Source organism: Antechinus flavipes, chromosome 2, assembly GCF_016432865.1.
Source record: "Antechinus flavipes isolate AdamAnt ecotype Samford, QLD, Australia chromosome 2, AdamAnt_v2, whole genome shotgun sequence".
NCBI lineage: Eukaryota > Metazoa > Chordata > Mammalia > Dasyuromorphia > Dasyuridae > Antechinus > Antechinus flavipes.
This window is the reverse complement of record NC_067399.1, coordinates 204575177-204597980: the sequence shown is the minus strand read 5'-3', so window position 1 is coordinate 204597980 and position 22804 is coordinate 204575177. Positions and strand designations below refer to the sequence as shown.

At 36.5% G+C, this 22804-nt stretch overlaps 1 protein-coding gene across 4 annotated transcripts in view; it reads right to left on the bottom strand.

Moving 5' to 3' along the window:
• Window positions 1–366: 366 nt before the first annotated feature.
• The window catches only part of ASAP2 (ArfGAP with SH3 domain, ankyrin repeat and PH domain 2), a 260499-nt gene continuing 238061 nt past the window's right edge, over window positions 367–22804 (bottom strand). For all 4 annotated transcript variants that reach the window (XM_051976086.1, XM_051976083.1, XM_051976084.1 and 1 more), the window contains 4 exons: window positions 20896–20945; window positions 20330–20418; window positions 9228–9350; window positions 367–3044 (listed from right to left, as the gene is read on the bottom strand). In XM_051976086.1, the coding sequence (XP_051832046.1) occupies window positions 2970–3044; window positions 9228–9350; window positions 20330–20418; window positions 20896–20945 (337 nt within the window). In that variant the 3' untranslated portion in view covers window positions 367–2969. The remainder of the gene's footprint in view (window positions 3045–9227; window positions 9351–20329; window positions 20419–20895; window positions 20946–22804) is intronic.

Here is a 22804-nt window from a genome sequence, read left to right as displayed (position 1 = left end):
CCTTTTGTGTTGTTTCCTTTTTTCTTTTTGTTCTAATTTTTCTTGTGCAGCACATTTATAGAAATATGAATAGAAGAATTGCACATGTTTTAACATATATTGGATTACTTGCTGTTAGGGGAAGGGTGAGAGAAAGGAGGGAGAAAAATTTGGAACATAAGATTTTGCAAGGATAAATGTTGAAAATTATCATTTCATATATTTTGAAAATAAGATAATTTTTTTTTTTAAAAAGGACTTTTGATTTTATCCAGTTTAGGCTCCTTACCAAAGGTGACTGTTGATAGCATTGCACAATACTAAGTTCTCTTTTCAACATACCCAATAATAAAGGTTACACACAGGAGTACATTTAAGAAAAATAAGTCAGTTTAAAAGTATTTTATTTTTTTCCAGCCAAATGACTGGTTAACAAGAGTAAACTTCTGAAACATGCTCTAATTATAAATCACTGCATTCGGGACATTGAAAATAAGAATTGATTTAGGTTATACAATATATACAGTTGCTCTGCAACTACACCAAAATAATCAAATGAATGAATTGAATATTATACATCTCAAATAGCATTCTACGCTGCAGATTTAGTGTCACCCACTCTTTTGAAATAGTTAACACAGCAACCAAATAGACTGTGCATAAAATTTCAATCATCATCCCTTGAAGTTTGCTTTGAAGAATGGCAAATGCAAAATGTCAGAATCTTGCAGCTGAAATTTATGAAAAGTAAACCTTAAATATAAATAGATATCTACAATGCATTCAGATTTATTTCTGCCTGCCTTTTTTGCTGCAAAAAGGAGCAGGTATCTCAAAGGATGTTAGTGGGCAAATGTATTTCTGCTCTGGCAAGAAGAATAATATTAGTTACCTGCACAATAGCACCACCAAATTGGAACTTTTAAAAAATGCCCACATGTATCCCAAACATGTACCACTGAACCTGAGTAGTGTCTGGGATCAGGATCCAAAGACTGAAGTAAATTTGATTTTACTTCACAACTGACACCAAATCATCCAAAGGCCGACTGCAAGTTTCATATGCTAGGAGAATCTGTGTTAAAATAGACAGGAGAAGTGAACTGTGCAAAACAGAGTTATTTACTTGTATCTTATCAGGAAATTAAAATGTTTCCAAAAGCAAAATGGAAATCATCAATTAATAAACATAATTGTAGTGCTAAACTAAATCTAGAATTATAGATTTAAACTTTTTTTTTTACTGGGAATTTTGAAAAGTACAAAGAAATCTACTTCAAAATTCAACAAAACAAATGTTTAATACATTCCTTTTTTTTTTTTTTTTTCCTTTTTCACTTTCTCAGTGGCTTCTGAAATGAGTTAATACATTAAGAAGGTATACACGCAAGCTTTTCACATGATAAAGACAGGCTATCACAATCAAGTGTACCATTAAAAAAAATTAAATCATTAATAACTTTGTCCTAGCATTAGTTTGAAGCTCCCAAGTCTATATTTGCTTGATTATTAACAATGAACAATTGGCCACTTTCTTCTGAATTTACCTGAAAGCTTCAAAATTCAGGTATTAATATTATGGAACTCATATATACTAATAATAGTCAAGGTCATGTAATTAAGTTTTAATTAGGCTTTTCTCAATATATGCTAATCTTTATTACCTAATTTTTTGGTAGCATTAAGTTCAAAAAAGGTATAATAGATTCAATATTCAAATGCATGTGAGAATTGCAATGTTATATACTGTTACATCCATCCACTGGGACCTATGGACATTTGCTAGGCATTTGTTCACAGACAAATGAACAGAATTATTTTTAAGACATTGTTAACTATTGTTTTTAACTGGTATATTTATTATATAAATACACATATACTCATAGCTGAGTTAGGAAACAAGCGCTTTGTTGTGTTTGGAAGGAAAGGCAGTGGTACACTTAACAGGAAACAGTAATTAAGATGTAATAGTGAGTTTTTCAGGAAATGCCCCTGTGACTCAGGATAAATATAGTATGGTCCACCACAATACTCTACTTGTGTGTACAGGTGTTACTGGGTGATTAAATAAGTTCAAGAAGGCAAATTCTAAAACATCTAAAGCATATAACTGGTTTTAAGAACTGCTTTGCAATCCATCATCCTTAGTTTAAAACCAAATTCAGGAAATGCAGTTTTTATAACCTCCTAGAGTTGAATTAACTGATAATATTGCCATGAATTTGAAGTAACCATCAGTAGTCTTGTGAATACAATTGTTGAGGATCAACATTACGTAAAGGACTTCCAAAACAGGTTATACACACATGCAGCATATAATGATATAGAGATTCTCAACCTCACAAATTAGAAACAAACAGGTAATGCAGAAATTTCCAAGTTTTTTTTAAATGTGTGTATATGGTGGATTTCAAAGGAATAAATATCCTTTAAAGGTGAACTCAGGACCTTCTTTCTGTCTGGAATGACCTTAGTTTAGGAGGGCTGGGTTATAAAGCATTTGGAGCAATAGTGAATGCTCTTACTGCTTCTGTCATTAAAGATGACCTTACTTATAAGCACATGAAAAGTTACAATTCCCAAAAAGTCAAGAAGAATTTGTTTCTAAATCTCATGTTTCAAAATAAATATCTTTTATGTTAAGCTGGTAGACTGAATTCTGCTGGTTTGGGTTCAGAGATATTAAAATTAATTTTTTTTCAGTTCACCTTTAAAAATAAAAATGTAAAAATGTATGTTTCATAAAGTATATTAATAACTTTCATGAAGAAAACAAAACTTTCTTAAAAATCATTTGCATATAAAAATTGTGTCCAAGGTTTGAAACCAGAACAATGGCATTGGAGAAGGTTGATTATAATACAATATAACTCAAGATACTGGTTTTCTGGCTTGAATTTGGAACCAATAGTGAAACTGGAACATAAATGTTGACTTTTATAAGATGAAAATGAGAAATTTCTTCCTATTTTTTGTTCAGTAGCAAAAATTCAATCAGCAATAAAGTGCACAAATGATACAGGAAAAGCTCCTTTGCGACTAGGATCTCCATCAATGTGGCCAATCTGAAATGAAAATTTAAAACAATTCTATGTTAGGAGAATATCAAAGTGGTTAAAGCAAATATTTATTTGTTCTGGGATCTGGTACCAGAAATGAGAACCTGGCAAAATTCACTAAGTCATCACACTCTAACTCTAAATAACTGGATGATGTGGGCTATTGAGATACAACTCATATTCATAATGACGGGGAATAAGATTCATATCTACACAGTAGACTCAATCCCACTCTCTTTTTCTCTCTCTGGAAAATGGGAGGTAAACACAAGGCCAAATCTTGGATCTTGTATTTTTTACTACCTCCAATTCAGGTTGAAGTCAAGATCTCAGTGGCTTTTTATGGAAATAGAAGTGAGGCAGGTTTATATGGATTGAGCTGGCAGGGACTTTCTAGATATTGGCTATAAGTTTTTGCTTTTTCAAAAAATAATCACACAGATGACAACTAAACCTATATTTTTACCAAACTTCTCACTTTATTCCCATCTGTATTAAATCACTGACATATCTCTAGCACATATGGTTTGCAAAGCTCTTTTCTTATAACAGTTTTAAGAGAATGTAGTATTCACAAAGTACATAGGCCAAGAAAGAGCTGATAATATATGGAAGTTCCATTTACTGCCCTCTGAATATCAAAATATTACCAATTTATTTACTTAAAAATAACTATCACTACTCAGGTCCAAGAGTGGAAATGAAGTACAGCTCAAGTACAGATGTTGAGATGAAAGGATTTAGGTACAATCCAGCTTTGGCATTTATCTGCTCAGTGTGATTTTAGGCCAAACACTTTACAGTGTATAAAATTTAAGGGCGAAGACTAAATAAAGACTTTAATGTCTTTTTAGTTCTAAATATTTGATAAGTTCAATGTGTAACTACTACCCACACTATAGATGACTTCCATGGATGGGAAAAAAATGGAATAAGAAATAAAACAAGCTATAATTAGCCAGTACTTCTCTATGGGATATTTACTTTTTTTTTTTTTTTTTTTTGTATTTTAGGGAGTTATTTTTTTATTTTTATTTTTATTTTTTTATTTAATGATTACTTTATATTGACAACATTATCCCTTGCACTCGTTTCTTTTCCGATTTTTTTTCCCCTCCCTCCCTCCACCCTCTCCCCTAGATGGCAAGCAGTCCTTTATATGTTGGATATGTTGCAGTATATCCTAGATACAATATATGTTTGCAGAACCGAACAGTTCTCTTGTTGCATAGGGAGAATTGGATTCAGAAGGTATAAATAACCCGGGAAGAAAAACAAAAATGCAGATAGTTCACATTCGTTTCCCAGTGTTCTTTCTTTGGGTGTAGCTGCTTTTGTCCGTCATTTATCAATTGAAACTCAGGTCTCTTTGTCAAAGAAATCCACTTCCATCAAAATATGTCCTCATACAATATCGTTGTCGAAGTGTATAATGATCTCCTGATTCTGCTCATTTCACTTAGCATCAGTTCATGTAAGTCTCACCAGTCCTCTCTGTATTCATCCTGCTGGTCATTTCTTACAGAACAATAATATTCCATAACATTCATATACCACAATTTACCCAGCCATTCTCCAATTGATGGGCATCCATTCATTTTCCAGTTTCTAGCCACTACAAACAGGGCTACTACAAACATTTTGGCACATACAGGTCCCTTTCCCTTCTTTAGTATTTCTTTGGGATATAAGCCCAATAGAAACACTGCTGGATCAAAGGGTATGCACAGTTTGATAATTTTTTGGGCATAATTCCAGATTGCTCTCCAGAATGGTTGGATTCGTTCACAACTCCGCCAACAATGTATTAGTGTCCCAGTTTTCCCGCATCCCCTCCAACATTCATCATTATTTTTTCCTGTCATCTTAGCCAATCTGACAGGTGTGCAGTGGTATCTCAGAGTTGTCTTAATTTGCATTTCTCTGATCAATAATGATTTGGAACACTCTTTCATATGAGTGGTAATAGTTTCAATTTCACCCTCTGAAAATTGTTCATATCCTTTGACCATTTATCAATTGGAGAATGGCTTGATTTCTTATAAATTTGAGTCAGTTCTCTATATATCTTGGAAATGAGGCCTTTATCAGAACCTTTAACTGTGAAGATGTTTTCCCAGTTTGTTGCTTCCCTTCTAATCTTGTTTGCATTAGTTTTGTTTGTATAAAGGCTTTTTAATTTGATGTAATCAAAATTTTCTATTTTGTGATCAGTAATGGTCTCTAGTTCATCTTTGGTCACAAATTTCTTTCTCCTCCACAAGTCTGAGAGATAAACTATCCTATGTTCCTCTAATTTATTTATAATCTCGTTCTTTATGCCTAGGTCATGGACCCATTTTGATCTTATCTTGGTATATGGTGTTAAGTGTGGGTCCATGCCTAATTTCTGCCATACTAATTTCCAATTATCCCAGCAGTTTTTATCAAATAATGAATTCTTTTCCCAGAAGTTAGGGGCTTTGGGTTTGTCAAACACTAGATTGCTATAGTTGACTAGGGATATTTACTTTCAATCCTTCAGAGGTTGTTTTAGTCCATGTTTTGCTGCCACATAACATCTGGTAAAATGTTGGAGCTAAAAGTTTGACCCCTTTTTTCTGAGAAAATCTGGGGAATTATTAAAGAATTTCTTAAAGAGAATGTTGGTGTTAAAAGATTGACTTTTTTTCCTTTTTTTGATTTATTCATTTAATATATTCCCCTAGTTACATTTTCCCCCCTGAGGTAATTGGGGTTAAGTAACTTGCCCAGGGTCATACAGCTAGGAGATGTTAAGTGTCCGAGGCCAGATTTGAACTCAGGTCCTCCTGACTTCAGGGCCAGCACTCTATCCACTGCACCATCTAGCTGCCCCATCTAATTATATTTAAAACAATTATTTTAGATTTATTTTTAAAATTTTTGAGTTCTAGGCTCTCTCCCTTATCCCCATCCACAATTAAGTAACCATGTGTGAAATTATGCAAAACATTTCCACAAAAATAGTTATGAAAGAAAACATAAATCCTAATGAAAATAAGCTCTTGAGAGAGAGAGAGAGAGAGAGAGAGAGAGAGAGAGAGAGTGTGAGTGCATGAGAAAGTGAGCGCACTCAAGAGTGTGCTTCAATCTGCATTCAGACACAATTTCTTCTCTGGTTTGGATAGGATTTTCATCATAGTCCTTCAGAATAGTTGTGGATCATGGTACTGCTGAGAATAGCAAAGTCACTTAGAGCTGGTCATCCCAGAACATCGCTATTACTTTGTATACAGTACATTTTACTTGGCTTGAGTTCATAGAAGACTTCTGAGTTTTTTTCCCTAAGATCATCCTGCTCATCATTTCCCATAGAACAATAATATTACATCAAACAGATACCACACTTTATTAAACCATTCCCCAATTGATGGGCATCCCCCAATTTCCAATTATTTTTTGTCCTGAGAATAGAGCTGTTATGAGTATTTTTTGTATATATAGATCATTTTCCTTTTTTAAAAAAATATCTTTTGATATCCATGCCTAGTAATAGTGTTTTAGGTTGAAGGATATAAATTTTGATCCCCCCCCCCTTTTTTTTTGAGAAAATCTAAGGAGTTATTAAAGAATTTCCTGAAAGGAATCCAGTTATCCAGTTTACCTTTCTTCTTCCTTTCAACTTTAGGACAATTCTTACTTTTGTAATTTCTATTCCAGATATACATACTTGTTGGACATTCTCTATAAATTGTCCTTCCAAATTAATAAGCCAGCCTATGCAATAGACAACTATTATCCACCTGGGTTTCCTGTGTGGGTAGTCAGGGCAAACTGTTGAGTAGTTATAAATCTCTTCCAGGGGCTCTGCAATATTCTGGAGTTTGAATTGAAAAATTATTATCACACAGGAGGAAAAGGTATGTGAGAGCTAAGTGTGTTACCTAAGCAAGAAGAAACTGAAGAATAACCAGAATAAAATTTGTCATCCACTGATACATTGTTGGTGGAACTGTGAATACATCCAACCATTCTAGAGAGCAATTTGGAACCATGCTCAAAAAGTTATCAAACTGTGCATACCCTTTGATCCAGCAGTGTTTCTACTGGGCTCATACCCCAAAGAAATACTAAAGAAGGGAAAGGGACCTGTATGTGTCAAAATGTTTGTGGCAGCCCTGTTTGTAGTGGCCAGAAACTGGAAAATGAATGGATGCCCATCAACTGGAGAATGGCTGAATAAATTGTGGTATATGAATATTATTGTTCAGGAAGAAATGACCAACAGGATGATTTCAGAAAGACCTGGGGAAACTTATATGTACTGATACTAAGTGAAATGAGCAGAACCAGGAGATCATTATACACAGCAACAAGAAGACTATATGATGATCAATTCTGATGGATGTGTCTCTCTTTAACAATGAGATGATTCAAACCAGTTCCAACTGTCCAGTAATGAAGAGAACCATCTATACCCAGAGAGAGGACTATGGGAACTGAGTGTGGAAGACAACATAGCATTTTCACCTTTTTGTTATGGTTTGCTTGCATTTTTGTTTTCCTTCTTTCTTTCTACATCCGATTTTTCTTGTGCAGTAAGATAAATGTATACATATATTGGATTTAACATCTAATTTAACATATTTAACATGTATTAGACTACTTGTCATCTAGGAGCGTGGATGGGGGGAAGGAGGGGAAAATTTGGAACGGAAGGTTTTGTAAGGGTCAGTGTTGAAAAAATTTCACATGTATATGTTTTATAAATAAAAAAGATATAATAAAAAATAAAATAAATAAAATTTGTCATCAAAGAAATGTACAATAAGAAGAAAAATAGGTTGATCATGAAGCAAGCGTGAAGAATGAATGACAAGTGGACAGTCAGAGTGCTCTACTGATGATATCCTTACATTATCATTAAGAAAGACCAAGGTAGGACTGCATTACAGTAAACAGAATCCCTGTAGCAAACTTTTTTTTATAGGAAAATTTTAACTAGGAGATGAACATGGACAAGGGTTTCATGGATGGATTATCTCCTGTGACACTGCAGAGAATTTCCAAATCAGCAAGATCACAGAGTTAGAGTATATGAGTTGGCTGGAAAAACATTTATCTTTTCTGGGCCTTTTTTTCCCACCTCTATATAAAATAAGGGGCTTCCTAATTTTTTTTTTTTTTTTTGGTACTATGAACTCCACTGACCTATGTACCCTTTCTTTTTAGAAAAAACTTTTAAATAATTGAATGAAATACTAAATTTCTGCTAGAGATTAGTGAAAATAAAAGATGTGATCTTTTTTGTCCCCTCCAAGGCCATGGACTCTCTGAAGAATTGTAAGGTCAGGAACTGCAAGAAATGGTCTTGGAGATCTTTTTTTTGGCTCTAAATGCTATGATTCTATTAGAATGTGACAGGTAAGACATTTACTAGCCCTATGATCCTGGAGCAAGGCATTTGACTTCCCCAAGATTTAACTTTCTCATCTGAAAAATAAAGATGAGTATATTTGGGCTACTTATTTCACAGGGGTGCTTCAAGAAAAAAGCACTTTGCAAAGCTCAAAGCATCAGTCAATGGGTAACATTTATTATGATTACCATTACCCTAACATGGCAAGACAGCTATGAAAAGGGAGCACTTTAGATAAAAAGCATGTACTGCCAGGTCAAGTCCATACTTAAGAGTCTCTAAGGACAGAAGAATTAAGGGTGAAAGCCTTAAGGTCTTTAGGGACCTAGACTTATGTTTCTGTCAAGTGTGCAATGGTGCACTCAAGATGGGAGAAAAATCTCCCAGTAACTGGTAATCCCTAGCACATACAATTCTTGTGAGTTGGTCTGCTTTTTAATTTAGTGTCAAGGGGAAGAATCACCATAGATCAATCAAGGAAAAAGAAAGCTCAAGTGTAGATTAAATTGAGTAGGCTCTTGAAGTAGTTAATAAGGGCCAGAAGGGACACATCAGGGCCTTTGTGTTTCAAGGAAGCATTAACTGCCAAGGTTGGGACATTCATTCATTTGACAGATTAATCCCACACAGTGGACAAAGGAGGAGGGAGATGAAACTAAACTGATTCAGTCTTATTAACAGACCTTTCTGGCTTATAAAAGAAAAGCAAGGAAGGGGAGGAACAATCAATGGGTCAGTATACCAAAGCCCAGGGACTGTAGGATATTAAATTCAACTCTCCCCCAACAACTTCTCCACCCCATACTTACCCACCACTCTTGGTCTTCCTCACCATCCACAATGATCATATCTCCCTCTGAAAATGTTAGTTCATCAGGGTTATCAGCTACACAATTGTAGAGAGCTTTTACTCTTTTGGGTTTTGTCTTCGTCTGGAATATTTAAAGAAGAATAAAAATTCAACAAGTCATTATGATAGAGGCAGTTAATGGTGACTGCTAAATGGTGATTTAGGATGGAAAATGGGAACAATTCACCTTTTAGTGCAGTTTTCTGGATATCTCCTTTTTACATATCCACATACCAGGGGAGTTAAAAAAATACTTAAGTTTTTAAAACTTTAAAGGAGTATCAAAAATGCTCCTTTAAAGAAAGAAAAACAAACAACTGCAACCAAAAGCAACCCATTTCCTCAGAGTACAGCTTTGTTTTGAATTTGTTTTAGCGTTCTTATAGTTTATATCAGTTTCCTGATTGTTTAACTTCACTCAGGATCTATTGATGCAATTCTTCCCTTGCTTCACTGGACTCCTCATTTTTTTCCTTCTTTCAAATAAGAATTTTTTTTTTAACCATTCATTTTTAAATTTTGAGTTCCAAATTCTCTGTAGTCCCTTCCTTCTCCCCAACCCTAGCTACTGAGAAAACAAGCAATATGATATTCACTATATATATGGGTAAAACATTTCTATAGTGTGAAAAGAAAGAAAAGTAAAGGCAAAAAATATGCTATAATCTGCATTCAGAGCTCATCAGTTCTCTTTCTGGAGGAGGATAGCATTTTTCTTCATCAGTCCTTTGGAATTATTATGGAACATTGTGTTGATCAGAGTAGCTGAGTCTTTCACGATTGATCTTTATTACAATATTGCTGTTACTGTGTAAAATATTCTTTTGGTTCTGCTCACTTTGCTTTGCATCAGTTCATACAGATCTTTCCAGGTTTTTCTGAAACCATCCCCTTCTTAATTTTTTATAGCACAATAGTATTCCATCACAATTATATACCACAACTTGTTCAGTCCCCAATTTTGGTCATCCCCTCAATTTCCAATTCTTTGCTAATATTTGTCATTTCAGGTTAGCAGTAGGAAATATTAACCTTCATAGGCTTTACTTCACAGATTTTGGATGTGAAAAGAAATCTCAGACATCACCTCATCAGCAGCTGAGAAAAATTAAGACTTGCCTAAAGCTAGCAGGGGGGTGGTATCTAGCTATTATTTTCTTCTTATAATAATAGGGTCACAGTCATTCAGTAGTCAAACTCTTTCATCCACATGAGAAGAATGAGAAAGATATCTTACTACTTTAGCATCACTTCCAGTATTAAGTGTTTTCATATACAGATCCTTTCTTTTGCAAGAACAAAAATCTGAAGGTTTAAGTGAATGCTCCTTTTCTTCCTACTACACTCTCCTTTGTAATATATTTGCGCACGTGTATAATTTTCTTCTCTACCTCTAACCACCTCCCTTTCACCCTTCATAAAATATAAGCTCCTTAAGGTCAAACAGTTAAAATTTTTTCTTTCATATTTACATTCATAGTTTCTATTGGGAGCTTTGTACATAGAAGGTGCCAAATAAATATATGTTCATTGATTGCACCTAAGTAGCTAAGTAGCATAGAGAATAAAAAAGCTTTAAGCTCAAATCCTGTTTCAATTATCCTTTCTGTAAAATAAGAATAATAGTACTTATGTCTCAAGGCTGAAGGGGAATGATTAGTATCAACTATATTATTTGATGTTATAATGAGAGGATTCCAATACAAAGCCACCTGATCTAAGTGGTCCTTTTTGTTGTTGGTCATTTCAGTTAGACCCGGTTTGGAGTTTTCTTGCTGGAAATCCTGGAGGAATTTGCCATTTCCTTTTCAAATTATTTTAGATATGAGGAAACCGAGGCAAAGAGGGTTAAGTTACAAAGCTGGTAAGTGTAAGAGGCCAGAGAAGGACTAACATAAAGAAGTTTTCTTGATTTTAAGTGTGGTGCTCTACTCATGAACACCTAGCTGCCCTAAAGTGGTTCAAATGCCCCTAAAACATACAAAGACAGACAAAGTTTGTACTTTTCCATTGTTCTGACCTATGGGATCCTGAAATCAAGCATGTAATACTGCTTCTGACTGGACAAAATTCTTTCTCAGCTGCAGTGATTTCTTAGTCATTCTCTTCCTCCTGTTTTTGACAGTTACCTTAAGCTCTCCCAGTGTCTGGTCCCAATAAATTCCCCCTACCCAAAACCTCACCTAAGACTGGTACTGAGAAGTGAATTCAAAAACTTTTCTATCACATTTGGGTCTGACCAGGAATGTCCCCTGCTATACTTGGCATTTGTTACCTGTTCTCACCCACATCCATTGGGAAGGCATGAAATTTTGCTACCTAAATCTCATCTTGGAACCATGTTCTCTCCCTGCATATCCCCTCATGCTAGGTTAGTTCTTTGCATCTATGGGAAAAAACCTCTGTCTATATTGCCACAGAATGTGTTTTGTTTATACACACATATGTATATGTTTTTTTGCCCACTTGCTACTTATCTATTTTTGTTGTTGTTGTCTGCCTCCTGCACCACATAATAAAAACTTATTAACATCAGTTTTCCAAGTACTAATTTCCTGTAAATTCCCAAACCCAGGATTTTGCTTTAACCCAAGCCAAGAGACTAAAAGAGCAACTGGCAACCAAAGTAAGAGATTTCTGGAAAATGGGAAATGGAAATACTGATTTGGGGTCGAGCATATGAGAGGGAATTAAAAACTAGTTAACAAATAGTATCTTGAAAGCCTCTGTTGGATATAATATTAGGAGTGCTGTACCTAAGGGAATATTTCCTTTCTGAATAATGTGGTTTTGAATATTGCCAAAAAAGCAGATTCCTTCTGAGTTGTCTGATGCCTGGGGTCAAAGTACTATTCTGGGTTAGAAAGTGGCTTGCATTATACCCAAGTTGAAGAATAAAAAAGGAAGGACCAATGATTCAAATGAAAATAAGAATTTATGCCACTTTTGTTATTGTTTCCCCTATAAAAAAAGAACCTAGCTCAGGTTTCTGACTCTTTGTTCCACAGCATAAGCCTGCCAGGTATCCTCTTAAGAAATAAGGTAAAGAATCTCGTGCTATTTTCTCCCAAGATGCCTGCACAAATTGCCTTGCTATTAAAGGCTTGTATATCCCCTAAAGATCTTTGCTGGACTTTCTCAGAAGCCACCCGAAACCAAGATAAGCGAGGCCAAAAGGGGAGGGTTCCAACCCTTTCAAGATTCCTCTGCCTCGAGGAGATAGTCAGTCTAGAACTGACCTGGGGATGGTACTGCCCCCTCCCAGGGTCCACCTCAAGTCCTCTTGGTAACACTTAGAGCAGTCACCAAGGCAGGTACTTAAAGTTCTTCTGAACATCAGAGCAAGTTAGGTCACTAATCTGTCCTGCTCTCAAGGCTCTGATCACAAAACTACTGCAGAAGCCTGAGAAATTATTCTACTGGTTATCCAGTCTCCTCTGAACTGTGCCCAGTCTTGGTGCTCCTAGAAAAATCCCTGGAATATGCAGATTTCAGCAAAACTGATGCAAAGGGGCCAGTGCTTATGGACAATCCTGGCCTGGAGAAGTGCTCATCCCTCTTCTCCTGGGAGATCCCCAAGGATGAATGTTCCCTGCTGTGGGCATTAGCAATGAGGTAGTGATAGTGCCATGATGTAGGATCCAAGTAGAGAAAAGATAGGAAGGACCCAAACCTCCTACCTTAGCTAAAAGCACCCACTCTTTGTTCCCTCCCTACAAGAAGCCTGACAAGTTTTATGCTACCTTTTTTCCTGATTGTGGCTGCAGCTGACATCATGCAAGCTATCTCTACTGCTTAGACATGGTGGACATACACAGGAGAAGGAGAGGACTCTTGGGTATATTCCAACTAGGATGTATTCAGGAGAAGACTCAGGCTGTTAAGGACCCCAGGAGGGAAAGGTCAGTAAAACCAGGGGAAGGCAGCCAGAATGTCAGCCTTCAATATGAAGGGCATAGGGATATCTGCTCTATGCAATTCTAGCATATCTGAGAGCTAGGTACTTGCAGCTAAATAATTTTGGGAAAATTTTGAGTGAAAGGAGAGAACTGCTATTAATTGTCAAGATAATAAGCAAGAAAGGGATAGGAAAGGACCCTGAGCAAGCCAGCTAAGAGGAAGCCAAAAATGTGGAAATATCTCCCCAAACTCTGGTGAGGTCAAAGCCAACGGGTCCTAGAACGAAAAATGGCCCAGAAACATGGTGGTCTCTAGGAGATAACTATCCTTTCATGGCCTTTCCTATTCACAGGTCACTTATTAATAGAAAAGAACACAAGCTAGTTTTATTCTCAAGCATCCTGACATTCATCAAGGAATATCCAGACCAGTGAAAGGACTTGGCCACATTATTGTGGGCAAATTCACCATAGTGAATTTAGAAGTGGGTCCCCCAGACACAAGTTGTCATCATAACTCGTGACCATCTCCCCCTTCCCACTCCATTGGCACAGATATCATGAACCATCAGCTTCCAATCCTGGGACAAACCCAACGCTCTTACACCAACAGTTGGGTGCACTCACTAAAAACTATTCCAATTTCCCTTTTCCAAGGAAGTTGCTAAGTCCTCAATTCAGACTTTGGCAAGGAACAGAGGAATTCTGTCTGGTAATTAAGGATTTACTGCATGAAGGTGTTGTTGTTGCCCCCAATTATCTGCTGGTCCAGAAGGCAAGGAAGAATGAATAGTATCTCACAGAAGATGAGGTGTCTTAACCAGATTATTTCCTCCCAATAAGGCTCCTTTACCTAACAGAATTTGCTGAGAGTATAAAGAATGCTTGTTAGGAATGGTCTGGTATGAGGGATGTAACATGCTTTCTTCTTTTCCTATTTCCCCTGAAAGCCAGTCTTCATTTGCTTTTACTTTTGAAGGTTTACAATTCAACCTTGCTGTGGGCTATCTGAATAGTCCTGCCTTTACCAATGGACTGAGACACTAGGACTTGAAGGACCTCAGGGTGAGATCTTTGCAGATGTCTATGGGTGATATTATTATGAGTGATCCTATGACAGAGAGTGTCAAAATAACTGTGAATAACATCAGACACTGGGCTATATAGTCACCTGCACAATGTGCTAAAGTTTTATATTACATCTGAATCCCTGGAGATAGAGACATTCCAGTCCTAATCTGGAGCAAGCTGCTTGCTTTGAAGGCATCAAAGTGACTTCAAAAGTACCCAATACCTCACTAACATATCTGCCCGGCTATATCCTAATTATGTTATTATTAGGAAGTTTGGCAAGTTTGGCCAGAGCTCTGTTCCAAGAGGCAGCCATAAGCAGCAGCCCAGAGATTAGTTACCATAGTAATGTTCTCAGGAAAAACTTTATTGTTGAGGTATTTATCTCTGACTCTCTTGCCTCCTGGAGTCTATGGACACACAGAAAGAGAAAGGTTCCATGCAAAAAATTACTAAAGGAAATCTTCCTCTTCCCTTGGTCCTTGTGCACCCTCTTTGCTTGATGAGGAGTTCCTTGAGATGACCTTATCTACAATAGCCCTCTTTAGCCTAGTTTTGAAATAGAAGTGCCTCAAGTTAACCTGAGGAGGGTAGCAACCACTTTTCATTCTGCTTGAACCTTGGCTGAGGTAAGATCCAAGAGAATAGAGCTGAAAGCAGTTGCCTGGAATATTGCTACTTACAAGGGGTAAAAAGGTCTGGCTCTACACTGACTCTTGGGTTTCAACTATTGAGTATGTCGTGAAAAATACTGTGATTCCCTTCGGTCCCCCCAACTGTCATCCACATTGACAAAGGCACTCTCTTCATTGTTAAGAAGGTCCAAAAAGGACATCTGCTAGCTGTTTCATTTCCTGAACTGCCCTCAAGCCGTTGAACTGTTTGAAGAGCATAACAGACTTTTCAAAGGAAAGAATTATGTTTAAATACTTGAGAAGCTCCTGGAGCCCTCTGTGGACTACACTGGTTCCTGCTGTGCTTTGTCACCTGAATGCTCCCTCTCCCCACACCAAAAAACTACCCTATTATCTAGTCTTTGCCTCCTCTTGAGAGGCAAAGCAGAGAGTAAGACATAGAAACTGGGCATTTCTGTTTCTCTCTTTTGGTAATCAGGGATCAATGGATAAGGGAGGAAGAAGTCATACGGATGACATAAGGTTGCAATTGTGGCTTGGGACTCTAACAATAAAGGGAGAAAAAGATCAACTGAGTAAAGGGTTTAAGACTGAACAAAACTCTCACTCCCATATTATTATTATAGCCCATCAAAGGAACTTTGACATTAACTTCTCCCTCTGTAGGTATAAGCATTTAAACTGAAACCAAAATACAAAATCCTTTGGAATTTTTTACCTGGAGAGCTCAAACTCATCTTGGCTAATTCCCTCAAAGCCTGACATGGATGAGGAGTGTGCACCTCTGAAACAATCCTACACTTTCTTCTCAAAATAGTTGTCCCCTTTTCTCCCTCTACTTGGAGATCCTTTCCCTCCTGATTCTCCTGTTATTGGCTGTTGTCTGCATTCTATAGTTTATATCACTGTGAACAGAACCACTGTCCATGGTGCCTCTGTAAATGAGGAACTGGAAAGGACTGGCATCAACGGCTTTTTTTTTTTTGCTGAGGCAACTGGGTTTAAGTGACTTGCCCAGGGTCACACAGCTAGGCAGTGTTAAGTGTCTGAGGTCAGATTTGAACTCAAGTCCTCTTGACTTCATAGTTGGTGCTCTATCCACTATGCCTCCTAGCTGCCCCCGCATAAACTTTTTAAATGGCACTAGTAGTTAGAATACCTTTAGAACATTCAAGTGCTATATATTTTCTGCCTTCTTTTTGATGAGTGAGGAGGGAAGGGAAAATATAATTAGGTCTTGTAATATAACTCATCAGAACAGGCCCCTATAAATTCCTGCAATGGCTGGATGAGAATTCCTACCTCTGAATTTGTGCTTTTTCTCAAGTCTACGGAATCTTAGAATAGCTTGACTTGTACTCTGCAGCAGATTCTCAAGTTCTATAATCTTCCTAGAGGAGAATTTTATCAAGAACTAAATTTTTATGGGGCTGTCAGCTTCACAATCAGGACTCTTCTGGCTTAAATGTCACTTCCTGCCCTTACTCAACCCTGATTCTACCTCCCACTACAGTAGTCATAAAACAGTGGAATAATACATGAATTCACCACTCCCACCAAGTTAGATAACAAAGGGACCAACTCAGCTCCCTCTGCCTTGCCTCCTGTCATCAGTGACCAGTACTTGGAGATGGTTCCCTGCCTAAGCCAAATGCTTCCAAAAGGTCCTCCTAGCACTCTAAAAAAATTCCCATTTAGCTGAGTATGATGGAACTATTAGCCACCTAACAATGACTTCGTCAGCCACACTGGCTTGCAACAAACAGTGGTGACTTTGCTGAAAGTTTAGACTACTCTTGCCTCTTTTAATTTTCCGATTACTTCAAAGGCTGTACAAAATTATGTCTCCCCTTCCCCCACACCCCCTACACTTCAGTAAGAATCTTTGTGGGAAACCATTCAGAAGAATCCCCTCATACCATCCATGAGGTTCTAGACTCCCCTTATCCCCACCTATAGTGGAAGACTTAGCTTTAAAAGGGGGGTAATTTTGTCTTTAGTTTCCGCTCTTTCTTCACTTTCAAGACTAGAACAGCCAATTCTCAGACCTCCAGCTATGAATGAGCTCCACCTGGAGATTTAGAGTTAAGGCTCAATCCTATTTTTGACCCTTTCCTCCTTTTCTTCTGGCAACTTAGCTCTGATTTCCTGAGGGAAATGATATTAAGGGAGAATTAGACTTTCATCCTAGTGATCCGGAAGGTGAGGACAATGGAAGGCCCAATCAGAATCCTCTAAAAAGATCTTGTCTCCAGTCCTCTCCGAAGTTAAGATTCTATTTTCCTGAATTCTGTTTTTGGGGTGGGACCACTGGGCTCTCAGTTGGATACAGATTCTTACTACATTTTTGTGGGTAACTTCCATCAAGCTTCTTTGGCAACGTTCCGTATTTAAATGGGAGACATATACTCTGGTTAATATATATGTCTTGTTAGTCAAGTATTGTTGGTAGAGTGGTCACTGGGATCAAGGAGCAGATTGTGATAACTGTAAACTTTATATTATTTGATATTATTAGTATGTGGTCCTTGTTAAATCACATGATGATAAAGTCTTTGTTTGCATCAGCTCTTCCAGTACCAATTTCTTGTAAATTCCAGAACTTAGGATTTTGCTTTCATGAAAGCCCTGAGGCTAAGTAATACAGAGGTAATGTTTTGAGAACCTTAAAGCACAGTATCAGTGCTAGGTAACTGTTATTATCTATAAAATAAGAGGACTAATTTATCTAAGAGAGAGACAAGCCAATGAAGGTCCAGTTCTTAAAGCAGGTGCAATATTATCTATACCAAGCCATGTAGGAGACTCAGTAAATCACTTTCCAAAAATATGTGACAGAAAAGCAGCCCTTGCCTCCCCAGTTCAAAGCAAATACAAGTATTCTGACTTTCCATTTAATGTACTTCATGGTGATGAAAAGATTTTAAATTATCTTCTTAGTCAGAAATGAGCATATGTACAAAAGGCTGAAATTAACAGAATTCTATTCCATCATATTTTTTTCCTAAGCGTTTCCACAAACCAATCACAAATACATTTGTACATTCAAAGACTCTGGTTTTTTCCCAAAGCATTCACTGCAGTAAATTCTAGGAATCCGAGCATTCTCAAACAGGAGGTAAAATTAAATTTAACACTCAAGTCCTTTTCAGATCTAAATAACACAATTTTAGGATATTTAAAAATCACTTGGATAGAGCTACACAAGCTCACCACCACAACAGATTTTTTTTCCTGGCTAAAAGACCAACCAGGATTTGGGGAGAATGAACCAGTGAGAGTCCAGAAAGAATGAACCTTTTCCTCCTATTAACTTACGTGTAATAATAGCATGACTATTCTTCTGGTTAGCCAGGCTCAAAACTTCAGAGTCACTTTGGACCTTCTCATCTTCTCTAATACCAACATCCAAGCATCTAAGTAAATCCTGTCTATTCTACTTCTCTTGTTTCCTTCATCTTTCACAGGGTGGGACAACTTGTGTTTTTATAATACTTAAAGGTGTGACTTTAAAACTTTTGTTTGTATCCGTGAGGTAGAGGATACGATTATTAATATTCTCATTATCCACATGAGAAAACTGAACTTCAAAGAGGTTGTAGTACCCCAAGTGATCATGTAAATGCTGTGTCAGAGCTGTGATCTGACCTCCGGTCTTTCTCACATAAAGGTGTAGCCCTCTCTCTCTTTCCTTACACAGAGTTGAAATGGATCTTAGAATTTAGCTAGTTCAGTGGTGTCAACTTCAAATAGAAGAAAGGGTTTCTAGGTACATGAGGATCCTTATAGACTATATATTGACTTAGTTTTAAAATGTAATACTGGGGCAGCAAAGTAGCTTGCTGAATAGGGCATTGTCCCCAGAGTCCAGAGGACCTGAAATTCAAATTTGACTTTAGACACTTAACTAGTTTTGTGACATAATTCTGATAATCTCAACAAACAAACAAAAATAAAGAGAAAATACTATTGGTTATATGGGATAGCTTTCTAAGAAAGGATGAAGGAGAATATAGGGGAAAACTATGTTGATGTAAAATGTAGTATTATTGATGTTTTATTTATTTTGTTAAACATTTCCTAATTCTATTTTAATTTGGTTTAGCCTGTCCTTAGGAAGCCACATGCAGCCTGCAGGTCTCACATTAGACATCTCTCATCAAGTTCAATCTCCTCCTTTCATTAGAAGATAATGAAGCCTAGATAAGTAACACCAACAGTAAGAAGCAGAATGATGACCATGGGATTATAGGAGGCTATATGCTTCAGTGGATAAGAGCATGGGCTCTGGAGTCAGAAGACCTGGGTTCAAATACTACTTCTAATGCTTAATATCTCTATGATCTTAAGTCAAATCACTCAACATCCTTACATCTCAGTTTCCTCATCTGTAAAACAAGGGGATTAAATTCAATGGCTTCTGAGTTCCCTTTTAGCTCCAAAACAATAATCCCATAATCTGAACTCAGGTTCTTTAATGTCTAGTTTAGTATTTTTTCTGGCATATTATGCTCTGCTCTTTTCTCCTCATCCATAAGAAGGATATATATAGGCTGGAGAGTTAACTTGGCTTAAATTTTTTTTAACAATTAAAAAAAAAATTCAGTTCCTTATTTTTTCCCTCCTTCAACCTCCTTCTCCACCCAGTGAGAAGGCAAGAAATATGATACCCTTTATATATATATATATGAAGTCATACAAAATATATTTCTATATTAGCCATGTTGCAAGAAAAAAAAGTAAAAAAAATATGCTTCATTCTACACTCAGAATTCGTTGATTCTCTCTCTCTGGAAGTGTTTAGAATTTTTCTTATGTGTTCTTTGAAATTGTTGTGGATCACTGTATCGATCAACATATTTAAGTCTTTCACAGTTGATTATCATTACTGTATTGCTGATAATGTATACAATATTTTAGTTTTGCTCTTTTTGCATTAGCTGATAAAAGTCTTCCCATTACTTCAAAGAATTTTAATTGTAACACCCACTTCTGGAGAATACCTGATAGGATTTTTTTTCAACTTCCTAACTCTGGAAAACTCCTGTCTACTTTCTTTGCCTCTTACTGGTAAAATGAAAACTAGTCTAGCTGGCATTCTAAAATCCCTTCCAGCTCCAGACCTTATAATCTATCTTCACTTCTCTCTTCCTCACTTTTACGTGACCTTAACTTCTATTTCACTGAGAAGTCTACAGTAATTTACTTTCTTCATCCATCTTTTTAAACCTTTAGACCTACCTTTTTATTTTTAATGTCAGTCTGAGAGCAAGATGGCCATCCTTTTAGCTAAGGCTAATTTTTATATTTGTACATCCTTGATCTCATAACCTGCAATTTCCTGAATGACTATATTCCACCAAGGGTTTCTACACCCTCTTTCCTGAATTTTCAACATCTCTCTGTCTACTGGAGCCATTCCCTTTGGTGCCTTGTACACAAACTTTAGTACTTACTATCTGTGATTTCCTTGGCATGGGTGCTGGTGGTTGCAAACCCGAGGATGTGTTGGATGTAAGACTGGATACTTCAGATATTTCTCCAGCTGTGGGAAAGCCCAAAAAGAATCTTAAAACATGCTATCTCATCTATTTTAACCCCAATTAACAGGGTCACTTTCTGCATTTGAAAAGGACAACAGCCTAGAGAGAATATGTTTCTTGATTTTAGTCATATGTTCTATTGCATTTCCAAATAATCTTATTCTGACTTTTCCCCCCTGCAAATTTCCAATCTTCATAATAATTCATAGATTTAATAATTTCATGGGCTTGAGTTCTAGAGACACCTCAGTTAATTTATGATTCTGAAACTCATTCCTGGGCTTTGCTCTTTCCCCTCTTGGCCAGTTCTTGGAGATCAAGAGATAGGATTCAGGGGGTAACCATTATTATAACTTATTCTCTGTTATAGTGGAATGCTAGTGATCCCCAGCACATGGCCTAACATTCTAGAAATTGAATTCAGCCTCTTTTTGCCCTAATATCCCCAACCTGAAACAGTTATTGAATGAAGTAATTACCAGGTCCTTTAGCTTGGCTTTTGTTGATCAAAGGGGATGACCTGTCAATGCTGTTAAAAGCAAAAAGAAAAAAAAAAGACATTATTAATTTGTAAACTTTAAGAGCCAAGTACTTTAATTAAGTAGGTAGAGTTGTCACAATTATTATTTCACTTTTCTCAAGCCCAAAGGGGAGTTGAAATTTGGATTGTGATCCCAACTTTTCCCACTTCACAGTGAGATCTTAGGCAAGTCACTTAACCATGAGACAGGCCTCAGGTTCACTGTCTAGAAAATGAAGGTGTTGGGCTTTAGAGTCTATTAGCATTATTAGTTTACTAGGTCTACTAGCATTACTGATTAGCAATCTGTTTGACCTTGAGTATATCCTTTTTTCTTCTTTAGGGTGTAAAATGGGTAGTTGGATCATATAGTCTCTAAGGAACTTTCTAGCTTAAAGGCTATAATTCTCTGATCATAAAAGCCTTTGGTTTTATAATTGTAGTTGCTAAGGCCCACTGTTGTTAGCTCTGGGGCTATTACACGTTTATGAATCAGAAACCAACACAACAAAAGCTTGGAAGCTGCTGTTTGTCTACTCTCCCTTCTCTCAGCTTCACTTTCCTCTTCTATAAAATGAAAGAATGGGTGGGATGATCTCCCTAGTCCTGTTCAATTGTGACAGTCTATAAATCTAAATGGATCTTCCCCTCTATGAAAGGGGGATAATAATAACACCATTCCTGTCCTATCTCACAGCATCTTAGAGGATTAATAAAACACATGTAGGAGAGCAAGAAAAAAAGACCACAGCTTATTCTTCTAGGTGTCTTTTATAGTGCTTAGCAGGAGAAGGATTAAATGTTTAGGAGGAGAAATGAGACAGAGCTTACTTATTAGTAAACATTGGCTGTCTGACCTTCAAATACAAAGAATCCTGATGCCATTGTGTCCCTCTCCAAGAAAATCCAAATGTATACAAATTGTATCATTATGGTATGGTTCTTTAAGAAACTTTTTTTTTTAAAGTGAACTTCAAAAGTGCTTTTAAAATGCAATTCAATGTATAATTCAGATCATATTTATTGTATAAAGCAAATAATACTGGCGAGCATTTTTATATTAAGTTTATTTGTGATTTGTTTCCTTTTAGAGGCAGATAATGAAAATCTGTGATCTGGATTTTGTATGTTAATACAATACTTTAATTTTCCTAAATATAAATATATACACATAAATAAAAACTTAACTCATCTAGAATAGAGTTGAAAAGTTGGAAGCAAAAAAGAAACTCAAGAGTTTTTTCTCAGAGTGGAGGTAGCTAGGTGATATAGTGGATCAAACATTAGATTTGGAATCTGGAAGATCTGAGTTCAAATGCAGCCTAAAACGATTACTAGATGTGTGACTCAGACAAGTCACTGTTTAACCCTGATTGTCTCAATTCCTTATTTGTAAAATGATAATATAGCACCTATCTCCAAGGGTTGTTTGCTGTGAGATCAAATGAGATAACTATAAAATGCCTAGCACATTGTATAGTAAATGCTATAGTTAGATAATAATCATAATATTGTTTTATCTTGAATTCTAATAAATGTGGGTATTTATTTATTTTCTCAATTCAGAGAGAAAGAGAGACACAAAGAGAGAGAAAGTTAGGAAGATGGATGTTGCTGCTGAGGGCTTCTATGATATGGAGAATGCTAGATTCAAGGATAATGATTTCAGTAAGAAGATACACATAACAACTTGAAAGAAAACAAAAAGCTAAAGGAAAAATTCTGAGTTATAAAGGATACTTCTCTGGAAAGGGAGAAAGGAGGAATGTAGGCAATGAAAAAGCAAAAGATGTCAACAAAATCTATTTTCTTAAAAATTGAGAGGATTATTTAGCATAAAGGCAAAAAGCATTATTCCTGTCAAAATC